Source organism: Xenia sp. Carnegie-2017, unplaced genomic scaffold (assembly GCF_021976095.1).
Source record: "Xenia sp. Carnegie-2017 unplaced genomic scaffold, XeniaSp_v1 HiC_scaffold_19, whole genome shotgun sequence".
Lineage (NCBI taxonomy): Eukaryota > Metazoa > Cnidaria > Anthozoa > Malacalcyonacea > Xeniidae > Xenia > Xenia sp. Carnegie-2017.
The window spans coordinates 1,115,719-1,127,500 of record NW_025813481.1 but is presented as its reverse complement, the minus strand read 5'-3'; the positions used below and the strand labels follow the sequence as shown (position 1 = coordinate 1,127,500).

At 37.5% G+C, this 11,782-nt stretch overlaps 1 protein-coding gene across 1 annotated transcript in view; it reads right to left on the bottom strand.

The window, feature by feature from the left end:
• The window catches only part of LOC124438232 (ribonuclease 3-like), a 34,686-nt gene that overhangs the window by 15,229 nt on the left and 7,675 nt on the right, over positions 1 to 11,782 (bottom strand). Inside the window, 15 exon segments of the mRNA XM_046988250.1 lie at positions 203 to 310; positions 1,104 to 1,182; positions 1,348 to 1,376; positions 1,708 to 1,753; positions 2,039 to 2,092; positions 2,215 to 2,279; positions 4,327 to 4,371; positions 4,646 to 4,726; positions 6,241 to 6,332; positions 6,933 to 6,995; positions 8,678 to 8,768; positions 8,969 to 9,127; positions 9,850 to 9,939; positions 10,000 to 10,080; positions 10,787 to 11,033. Coding sequence (XP_046844206.1) covers positions 203 to 310; positions 1,104 to 1,182; positions 1,348 to 1,376; positions 1,708 to 1,753; positions 2,039 to 2,092; positions 2,215 to 2,279; positions 4,327 to 4,371; positions 4,646 to 4,726; positions 6,241 to 6,332; positions 6,933 to 6,995; positions 8,678 to 8,768; positions 8,969 to 9,127; positions 9,850 to 9,939; positions 10,000 to 10,080; positions 10,787 to 11,033 — 1,330 coding nt within the window.

The window sequence follows — 11,782 nt, the reverse complement described above, 5'->3', positions numbered from 1 at the left end:
CTTGAATGGCTATAGACTCAACAAAACCCACACATTATTTTAGGTGGTGCTCCCTTAAAAAAGCAAAAGAAAAAATCGCTTGAACTTATGCATTCTATAACATGGGGAACAGTTCTACGGACATTTGTTGAAAGAGAATCATATTTGTCACCATTCCCATACTCTGAGTAAATGTGCGCATGACACGAGAGCAGTAACTGACCTGTAAAAGAGATCTATCTTTAAATGTGTAAGCCAAGCGTTTATCCAAACTGAACAAGCTTAAATGAAAGCGGACATGATGAACCAGAACAGGAAGAACCATTGCATGCTGAAAACAGAAAGTCGACATACACAATTCACGATGACGGCCTTACGGAATTATGTTTATGACGGGGAAGGGGGGGGAGGGGTAAGGAAAAAAGTCTCTTGTTCTAAGGGCAGTTTAGGGAAGGGCAGCTTAAAAAACAATGATAAAGAAATCATAAAGATATTTTATCACAACTCATTAAGTAGAGCAACGAGTTATGTTGGAAAGAAACTGGGCCCTAAAAACCTTCATTATTACCGCTATTTGAGTGAAAACAATTAAGAAATAAAAATTTTTTACTGTGTTTGCACGAGCTTATGCAAACCGAGGAGACCTTTGGGAGAACTCGAGAGCAGATCAGTGCAAGCCCGAGACCGAAGGTCAAGGGTTGCACATGCTCGAGAGTTTTCACAAAGGTCTACGAGGTTTGCATAAGCCTGTGCAAATACGAAAAACATCTTTTATTTCTTTTATGAAATAACAATAATGCCAATCAAATAAAACGTTTTAATATTCTTCTAACGTGTATTCATGATTGATTTCAAACTCTCTTCGATTGATTGAATGATTTGATTGGCCGTGCTCAGATCGCTTTGCACAGGCTAATGCAAACACAGCTCTACACCAATCAGCGCACGCGTTTCATTGTGTTTATTTTATAATCTATGTTAAAAACAAAGCCTGTTATATAAACTATGCACGCAAAAACTCGTATCCCACTGAGCGATTGCTGTAACCTACCGGTGGATAATGCAGGGTAGAAGAGGATTGTGGTGTTAAAATGTATCAGCATATACACCGTGGACTAACAAACCTGAGTGACATCCGAGTTTAATCCGGTTTTCATCATGTCACGTGCGCTAACACGAACACAACAACTTCGTCGAAGTGAACTGAAAAAAAAGAAATTTCGCTGCCAATGCATTATCTGCTACTGCAAGCCTGTAGGTCAGCGTAAAATGTGAAGCAACAGTATCATGTTTGAAAAAAATATTAAGGCAGAAATTATATTATTTTGATTTGAGTTTCTTCTTAGAGGATTTCTGATAAAAACGTACTCTTTCATTTTCATGTTGTCCAAAGTCAACTGGAAAGAAATGATAGTTTGTTGATCAGTAAAAAGAAAGCAAAAACATTTCAAGGATTTTCAATTTTCGTTATTCACACAAGGAAAGGGTTGTACAGTTGTACTCGGGGATTCGTTCATATTTTAAATATGATAAAAACAACGACAGGCTTCGGGTTTATGATCTCAATATTCAGGAAATTCTTATGGTCGATACTCGAATGTGAGATATCTTAGAAAATGTTACATCACGTATCAGACTTCAAAAGAATGACAAAAAAAAAAATACAACAACGCCTTTATGGTTTCTCTCCTGGTCCAAGACGAAACACTACGTACTAGTAAGCTTTACCTTCAACTTGATTAGGCGTAATCGTTCATTCTTAGATACTCCACGGCTGAAAACAATACATTCGTACATATAAATTCGAACTACCATTTCATTAAACATTTGCTTCAATTAACAAACATTTCACGCCCCTAAATCGCAAACTTTTGCCATAGAATATTAACATAATTAACATAGAGTAAGTCATCTCCGATGGTTTTGGAGCAAGCGTCAAACGCCCCCCCTCCTCCCCGAGGTATTTTCAACGGTGCAGGGGGAGGCAATGGCCTCTTTTTTGTAAGATTACATCATGCATCGGCAATCACAATGGCAAAAAGTGCTTTAACCAACTTACTTGTTTTGAACCACAGATCTCAACTTTAAATACTTATTTTTGAGTCTTCGACATCTAAAAACACGAGTAAAGAGACACAGTTAAAGAGCAAAAGCTTACTTTTCCCAATTTATCGAAGAGTAGGATCTTTATTAATGTATTTCACTGAACTGACGACGTAAGTAAAGCTGCCTTACTTTGGATGTCCAGAGAAACTGAGCTGAACTGGTCTTATGCCCTTGTGAACAATCATGGCTTCACCCTGAGAAATTAAAGACAAAATTTTTTTAGGGAAATATGTCATCAAGCGTATCCTTATGACAAAGTTTGCAATTGAATCAACTGCTGAAATAGACAAAAAAAAACTGGGGGAATCTTTATGAACATTATGCTAATATATGATTTCGCTTAACCGGTCAATGAAAAAATACGGCAAACATGTATGCATATTTCAGACACAAAAATGTACAGATATTTCTTTCACATTGTGAAGAAATCGTCTATAAATAAAAACAAGTGCCCATATTGCTACGAAAAGCTGCCGTTTTTCTTATTGAGATTTTCGAACACAACAACATCCTTAACGCTTTTTGGTGATGCCGAACACAACAACATTCTTAACGCTTTTTGGTGATGCCGAACACAACAACATCCTTAATGCTTTTTGGTGATGCCGAACACAACAACATCCTTAATGCTTTTTGGTGATGTCGAACACAACAACATCCTTAACGCTTTTTGGTGATGCCGAACACAACAACATCCTTAACGCTTTTTGGTGATGCCGAACACAACAACATCCTTAATGCTTTTTGGTGATGCCGAACACAACAACATCCTTAACGTTTTTTGGTGATGCCGAACACAACAATATCCTTAACGTTTTTTGGTGATGCCGAACACAACAACATCCTTAACGCTTTTTGGTGATGTCGAACACAACAACATCCTTAACGCTTTTTGGTGATGTCGAACACAACAACAACCTTAACGCTTTTTGGTGATGTCGAACACAACAACATCCTTAACGCTTTTTGGTGATGTCGAACACAACAACAACCTTAACGCTTTTGGTGATGTCGAACACAACAACATCCTTAACGCTTTTTGGTGATGTCGAACACAACAACATCCTTAACGCTTTTTGGTGATGTCGAACACAACAACAACCTTAACGCTTTTTGGTGATGCCGAACACAACAACATCCTTAACGCTTTTTGGTGATGTCAAACACAACAACATCCTTAACGCTTTTTGGTGATGTCGAACACAACAACAACCTTAACGCTTTTTGGTGATGTCGAACACAACAACATCCTTAACGCTTTTTGGTGATGTCGAACACAACAACAACCTTAACGCTTTTTGGTGATGTCGAACACAACAACATCCTTAACGTTTTTTGGTGATGTCGAACACAACAACATCCTCAACGTTTTTTGGTGATGCCGAACACAACAACATCCTTAACGCTTTTTGGTGATGTCGAACACAACAACATCCTTAACGCTTTTTGGTGATGTCGAACACAACAACAACCTTAACGCTTTTTGGTGATGTCGAACACAACAACATCCTTAACGCTTTTTGGTGATGTCGAACAAAACAACATCCTTAATGCTTTTTGGTGAGGCCGAACACAACAACATCCTTAATGCTTTTTGGTGATGTCGAACACAACAACATCCTTAATGCTTTTTGGTGATGTCGAACACAACAACATCCTTAACGCTTTTTGGTGATGCCGAACAAAACAACATCCTTAATGCTTTTTGGTGATGCCGAACAAAACAACATCCTTAATGCTTTTTGGTGATGCCGAACACAACAACATCCTTAATGCTTTTTGGTGAGGCCGAACACAACAACATCCTTAATGCTTTTTGGTGAGGCCGAACACAACAACATCCTTAATGCTTTTTGGTGAGGCCGAACACAACAACATCCTTAATGCTTTTTGGTGATGTCGAACACAACAACAACCTTAACGCTTTTTGGTGATGTCGAACACAACAACATCCTTAACGCTTTTTGGTGATGCCGAACAAAACAACATCCTTAATGCTTTTTGGTGATGCCGAACAAAACAACATCCTTAATGCTTTTTGGTGATGCCGAACACAACAACATCCTTAATGCTTTTTGGTGAGGCCGAACACAACAACATCCTTAATGCTTTTTGGTGAGGCCGAACACAACAACATCCTTAATGCTTTTTGGTGAGGCCGAACACAACAACATCCTTAACGCTTTTTGGTGATGCAAATGTTAAAAATATACTGCCGTCAATGGTTCATGGTAAGGCTACCTTGTTGGTTCTTTCAATGTCATCCACCCTGATCGAGCTGGGTTTCTATGTATAGTAAAATGAACAATAAAATGAATAAACAAAGACATGGGACAATATCAAAAAAAAAGCAAAAAAAGAAATGGCTGTAAATTAACACATAATTTTTTTAAGTTTTAACATAGTTAACACAAACAGAATCGAAGCGCCGAGTCCTTGCAAGTTTCATTCCTGCTACGTAAATATTATGGCATTATCATAAGCAAAGAAAAAATTACATAGCACGACGAAATTTGCGGCGTTGATTGCGTCACTGAACACAGATAATAGTCAATCTTACCCAGCCAGGTTTCATGACAATGCTATTGACACAAGAATCAACGTATTCTTTCCACAATCCTTTCTCCAGACTCAATGTTTCCTTAAGAATAACGTAGTGAGCAATTAAACAAGAGTAAGTCATATTTCATGACTTTTCCCAAGTTTGACTTTTGGTGCAACGAGTTATCGGTTTCTAATCATACTTTGCATCGTGGACAGATTTTCTGGGCGGTGCAGGAGGATGCCAACCCCCCCCAAAAAATATCAGATTCCACCCCCTAAATAAATTGTTCGTCCCTGCCAGAACCATTTTAATCCTCGAAGTTTTATAAAAACAAATCAGTAGGACATTTGAACTTAGTTTATTCTGGGCATTTTTATTATTTTCTATATAATCTTTGGTGACTGCTCTACCCGACCGACCATAACATAGTCACTCCCTAACTTTCTCATACGTCACTTCCTTACCAACTAACCCCCCCTAAAATTTTTAGCTATACTATCTTCGGTGACTGCTCTACCCGACCGACCATAACATAGCACAGTTTCTACCCCCCTAAATTTAGGGGGGGTCTTGGAATTTTCAAAAATGCCTTCTAGGGGTGGGTCGAAAAAATTTTGAATTTCTAGGGGTGGGTTATAAACTAGGGGTGGGTATGTCTATGTAGGGGTGGGTTCCGAGATTTTCCCTATTAGAAAAATTAAAAAATAGATGAAATGCATCTATGATAAAAAAAATTAATAACTTCAAAGTTCAACATCACTCAATTTTTGCCCCCATGTTATTGCATCATCTATCTTCATATTACCCTATAAGGGACCAAAAATATCTCCCTAATTTGACACCATGTTATTGCATCAGCCATTGGCGAGTTTGGTGAACTTGCTTGATTGACAATATTAGTGAATACATAGACTTTATCAGTGTTGTATATAGTATGCATAGAGAGACCATAAATAAGTCTAAAATCAGCTTTCCCGTAGAAAAAAACGAATTTTTTTCGGCTCGTATGTAGGGGTGGGTAAGGAAATTTTGGACCCAAATGTAGGGGTGGGTTACCAATTTGGGGTGGGTATGTCTATGTAGGGGTGGGTTCCAACCCCTCTAGAAACTATGCATAGTCATTTCCTAACTTTCTCATACGTCACTTCCTTACCTGCTAACCCTCCCTAAAATGTTTAGCTATACTATCTTTGGTGACTGCTCTACCCGACCTACCATAACATAGTCACTTCCTAACTTTCTCATACGTCACTTCCTTACCACCTAACCCCCCCCTAAAATTTTTAGCTATACTATCTTTGGTGACTGCTCTACCAGACCGACCATAACATAGTCACTTTCTAACTTTCTCTTACGTCACTTTCTTACCACCTAACCCCCCTAAAATTTTTAGCTATACTATCTTTGGTGTCTGCTCTACCCGACCTACCCTAACGCAGTCACTCCCTTTCTTTCTCTTAGGTCACTTTCTTACCGCTTCACCCCTTAAAATTTTTAGCCCTCCTACCATAAAAGTATGAAAGTCCTTTCATGCTTTGCATTTAGCAAATAAATTCTTAATTTTACATCGATATCACAAGAAAATAAAGCATATTATGAAATAACCTCACCTCACTTATTAATGGCTTATGACTTTCCAAAAGATATTTCCAGACACTTCTCATTGACAAGAGTTCGTATTCCTGTGGTCCATTATCATTCTCTATACAAAATACACCGTCAAGTTGCGGTCATGCAATGCATGATGGGTAAATCGATAATTTCAATAATTACTAATTATTTTGACATCACATTCGGTATGGCGATTACTATCATGGATTGACTGTCGTCACCTTCCTTTACTGGTAAAATTCTAAGCTAGTCAAATCAATACATGATCTTAATATTGTAAAACAAACAAAAACGAAATGTTGTGACTACGACGGTTGGCATAATTTGTGGAATGACAGGCCTTTCGTAAAAAAGATACGCTTTATCCGGTAGCTTAGGAAGCCATTGGAGTCTAGGTGTTTGGGCAACCAAAGTTTTTTAAGTGAGGGTGCCCTTATTGGAAAGACACTCACAAATTCAGCTTCTTCCTTGAATGTTTTTTTTTCAGTTGTACTAACTTTTCAAATCGATATAAAGAGCTTTCACTCAGACATGATGCAGTCAGAAGAAAACTGTATAAAAATAACTAATATCAAGCAGTTTCATAACTTCCATTGTGTGTGATCATACAGAGGGCACATTGAACACTCACAACATCTAAAAGCCTTCAAAGCCTTCAACCCCCCCCTTATTTCCAAGACCTGCAACGTACCACTTATTCTGCGCGTAAATCTTGGTAAGAAGTAGAAAAGATCACAAAAATTGCTGTCGTGATCTAAACAGAACAAATGCATCATGCAGAAAATCATTGATCTAATGTTATAGAAAAAAATGCAGCAAAATACAAACAACTCGACCAAATGAATGTATTCTCGTTCTCAGTCCTTAGACAAATGAATGTATACTCGTTCTTAGTCCTTAGACAAATGAATGTATACTCGTTCTCAGTCCTTAGACAAATGAATATATACTCGTTCTTAGTCCTTAGACAAATGAATATATACTCGTTCTTAGTCCTTAGACAAATGAATGTATACTCGTTCTCAGTCCTTAGACAAATGAATATATACTCGTTCTCAGTCCTTAGACAAATGAGTATATACTCGTTCTCAGTCCTTAGACAAATGAATATAAACTCATTCTCAGTCCTTAGTCAAATGAATATATACTCGTTCTCAGACAAATGAACATACACTCGTTCTCAGTCCTTAGACAAATAAATATATATACTCGTTCTCAGACAAATGAATATATACTCGTTCCCAATCCTTAGACAAATGAATATACACTCGTTCTGAGTTCTTCGACAAATGAATATATACTCGTTCTCAGTCCTAAGACATATGAGCCTATACTCGTTCTCAACCTTTAGACAAGGGAATAAACTTGTTGTCCACATTGGCATTGACAGCCATTAATTAAATCCAGTTATGTAAATCTTTCTGGACTCATCGTGTAAACAAATGATGTATAAAGAAATGAGCAATGATGTTCTGAAAATTATATAGCAGGACTAACATATGCCTGCAAGTTTACGACACTGGTTCTCAGTCCTTAGACAAACGAGCAAACTCGTTTTCGGGACTTGGAATAACTAGCCACCAATGCCACAGTGTTCAAATTTCAACAAACTTCTCTGTAGGCAAGGGTGCAGCCAGGGCATATACTTAGTCGTGCTATGCAAAGTTTCAAGTGTCATCTCACTGTAAAAACAACACATTTCTAAAGAAATAATGATATTCTTCAATAGACAACTTGCATTATTACGTCACTTAGTCGTGCTATGCAAAGTTTCAAGTGTCATCTCACTGTAAAAACAATACATTTCTAAATAAATAATGATAATATTCTTCAATAGACAACTTGCATTATTACGTCACTTAGTCGTGCTATGCAAAGTTTCAAGTGTCATCTCACTGTAAAAACAATACATTTCTAAATAAATAATGATAATATTCTTCAATAGACAACTTGCATTATTACGTCACTTAGTAGTCACGCATATGAAAACATTGCAATATGGCCACCCAGCGAAAGAGAGTATACTGCTGTTCTTAGTCACGTTTCTGAGTCAAGAAGTACAACTGAAGGCCATAGTTCTTTTGAGAACTCTTGCCCGGGTCTGCAGGAAACTTCTAGTTCTGAAAGTCGCGGCAAATTTACGTTGGACGATTTGATATTCGATATTTAAATCGATTGCCAACTATTGTTCCGAAAGCCACAAAACCTTCTCAAATTAAAACTCGTCCAACTGAAAATGAAAGAATTAGGACAACTTTTGTTGGAATTAGCAAACGCTTGAAACCAAGCAGATTATTTTCTCAAGTAAACTCTTCATGCAATATTGCAATGTTGTCATTTGCGTGACTGCTAAGTGACGTAATAATGCAAGTTGTCTATTGTCAAAGCGGGACTAAAACTTGCAGGCTGGCCATGCTACAGCATGCAAATAATTACCTTTCACTTGTCCAATAGTCCAGTCGTATAACTCCAGGACATCGTGAAAAAGAAATCTTGAAAACAGGTGAAGATCACGAACATCGAAATTCTGTAAATGTATGATGAAGAACACAAAAAATTCAATGCATGACGTCACGAACACGCGAGCCATGCGAATCTGACGTCACGAGCACGCGAGCCATGTGAATCTCACGTCACGAACACGCGAGTCATGCGAAACTGACGTCACGAACACGCGAGCCATACGAAACTGAGATTCTTAGTGGTAAAAGCTTGAATAATACTCACGTTGGGAACTGGTTCTTCGATAAAGAGTATTTCATATTCAAAGTTGAATCTCGTAAAAAAGCATTTGGGAATTGCATCAAGAGAGGAGTGGGAGAGGAGGGAGAAACCTTCAAAGATATACGTGTTTCCATTACATTGAATTTTTGTTGGATTTTCAGTCTAAGAAAAGAAAATGTATGTTAATACATGTTGCTATATGTATCGTTTCTTTTTGATGAAGGTTTATGTGTAAGCTGCTAAGGAACATACTTTTTATTGATATCACAACAAGAAAACGCATGCGTCGATTTGTCTATATCCGAGTTTGCTTTAACATGTGCAAATCGATCTGAGCTCAATCAATTATTAAGTCAATCAAAGAGAATTTGCCAATTAATCATCAATACGTGTTACGGAAAAATTAAAACATTTGTTTTGAATTTATCTGTTTCGCATTATGATTTTACTGATTTTATAAAAGAAATAAAAGATGTTTTTCGTGTTTGCACAGGCTTATGCAAACTTCGGAGACGTTTGTGAAAACTCTCGAGCCTGTAGAAACCTTCGGTCAGCGGTCTTGCTCTGCTCTCAAGTTCTTCCAAAAGTCTCCTCGGTTCGCTTGAGCCTGTGCAAACACAGAGTAAACATCTTCTCGTAGCTTATCAGCAAGATCGATGCTTACGAATCAAATACAAAATACATATGCAGAACGTGATCAAAACTAATATTCTTTAAACAGTACTTAAAAGTACATCACCAAACGAAGTAATTTTATTTTCACTTGGAATTGGCTTTGAAAAGCCTCTTTGCGGTGAATTCAATAAATATTGTATTGCACTGTATGTCTGATGCCACGCAACTCACTTATACAAAGGATTCATAAATGTTTGTAGGAATCTTACCATGAAATTGGAATGAGGGTAGACTGTGATCCAGTAGTGATGTAGATGTTTTAATTCGTCTTCTTCCATTGATTTACATGGCTCCGGCAACTGAAAAATCACAAATGCTGGTAATGCATAAAAATAAAGGGAAAAGACAAAACCGAACACCTTTTCATCGGGATAAATATCGTGAACGATCCATTTCTTTTGATCTTGCACACTGCACAAACATTTCTTACCCTGGTTAACCTAGAAAAACAGACGAGAAAATGTACGGTTGGATGTTACCATATTTCACACCATGTTGATCTCAAAAAGGACAAGGAAAGGTTATTCGGCAAGAGTAAATAGTTGCATGCAATGTCATGCTCATTATCCATCAACTTCTGAAAGATGACATGCAAGCCATAAAAACGGTAAACACATTTTTCTCAACTGCTAGATGAAGAGCAAAGAGAACACACGCGCTCTGCAATCAGGATCAATTTTCACTCAGGTAAAATCCAAAGTCAATTTGAAATTTCTATAACATGAAAGCCACCCTAATGTCACCATATTCTGTAAGAAAGCCACCCTACAGTAACCATATGCTGTAAGAAAGCCACACTACAGTAACCATATGCTGTAAGAAGAAAGCCACCCTACAGTCACCATATGCTGTAAGAAGAAAGCCACCCTACAGTAACCATATGCTGTAAGAAGAAAGCCAGCCTTAAAGTTTTGGTCATGCTATGTAAATTTTCTAGCATTATCACAATTCGCTACTTTAGATTTATATTGCTTTTGCAATGAATGAACACAGAAAATCGCATAGCGGGACTAAATTTGCGGGTTGACAACGCCAGTGGGCTCAAGTACGAAGTACTAGCTTTTGTACATTGTCAACGGAAAAAAAATTAATCGCAAGTGAGCAAATCAACAGACATGAACAGGGCAAAAACGTAAGTTTTCGCACCTCTCCTTTCACGTTGTACCATAATTCAGAATGCAATCTCATAAGGCTATCTTGCCCACGGAATTTCTGTCTTTTCGATACAGGATCATCGGGTGCGCTGCTGTCGCTATCACTTCCCTCAAATTCGATATCACTGTCGCTGACGTCATTATCATTTGCGTCATCACAGTGAAGGAGATCGTGGACAAACCGAGTGTCGTCATCGCTGTGGTCGGAGCGCGTGCAATCATCAGAAACTAAGGTTTGACTAAGTAAAGACAAAAGAAATACATCTATTGCGACATGCATATACATCTATTGCGACATGCATATACAACATCTATTGCGATATGCATATACATCTATTGCGACATGCATATACATCTATTGTGACATGCATATACATCTATTGCGACATGCATATACATCTATTGTGACATGCATATACATCTATTGTGACATGCATATACATCTATTGCGACATGCATATACATCTATTGCGACATGCATATACATCTATTGTGACATGCATATACATCTATTGCGACATGCATATACATCTATTGCGACATGCATATACATCTATTGCGACATGCATATACATCTATTGCGACATGCATATACAACATCTATTGCGACATACATATACAACATCTATTGCGACATACATATACAACATCTATTGCGACATACATATACAACATCTATTGCGACATACATATACAACATCTATTGCGACATGCATATACAACATCTATTGCGACATATATATACAACATCTATTGCGACATACATATACAACATCTATTGCGACATACATATACAACATCTATTGCGACATGCATATACAACATCTATTGCGACATACATATACAACATCTATTGCGACATGCATATACAACATCTATTGCGACATACATATACAACATCTATTGCGACATGCACATACAACATCTATTGCGACAAGCATATACAACATCTATTGCAACATGCATATAGCTACAACATCTATTGCGA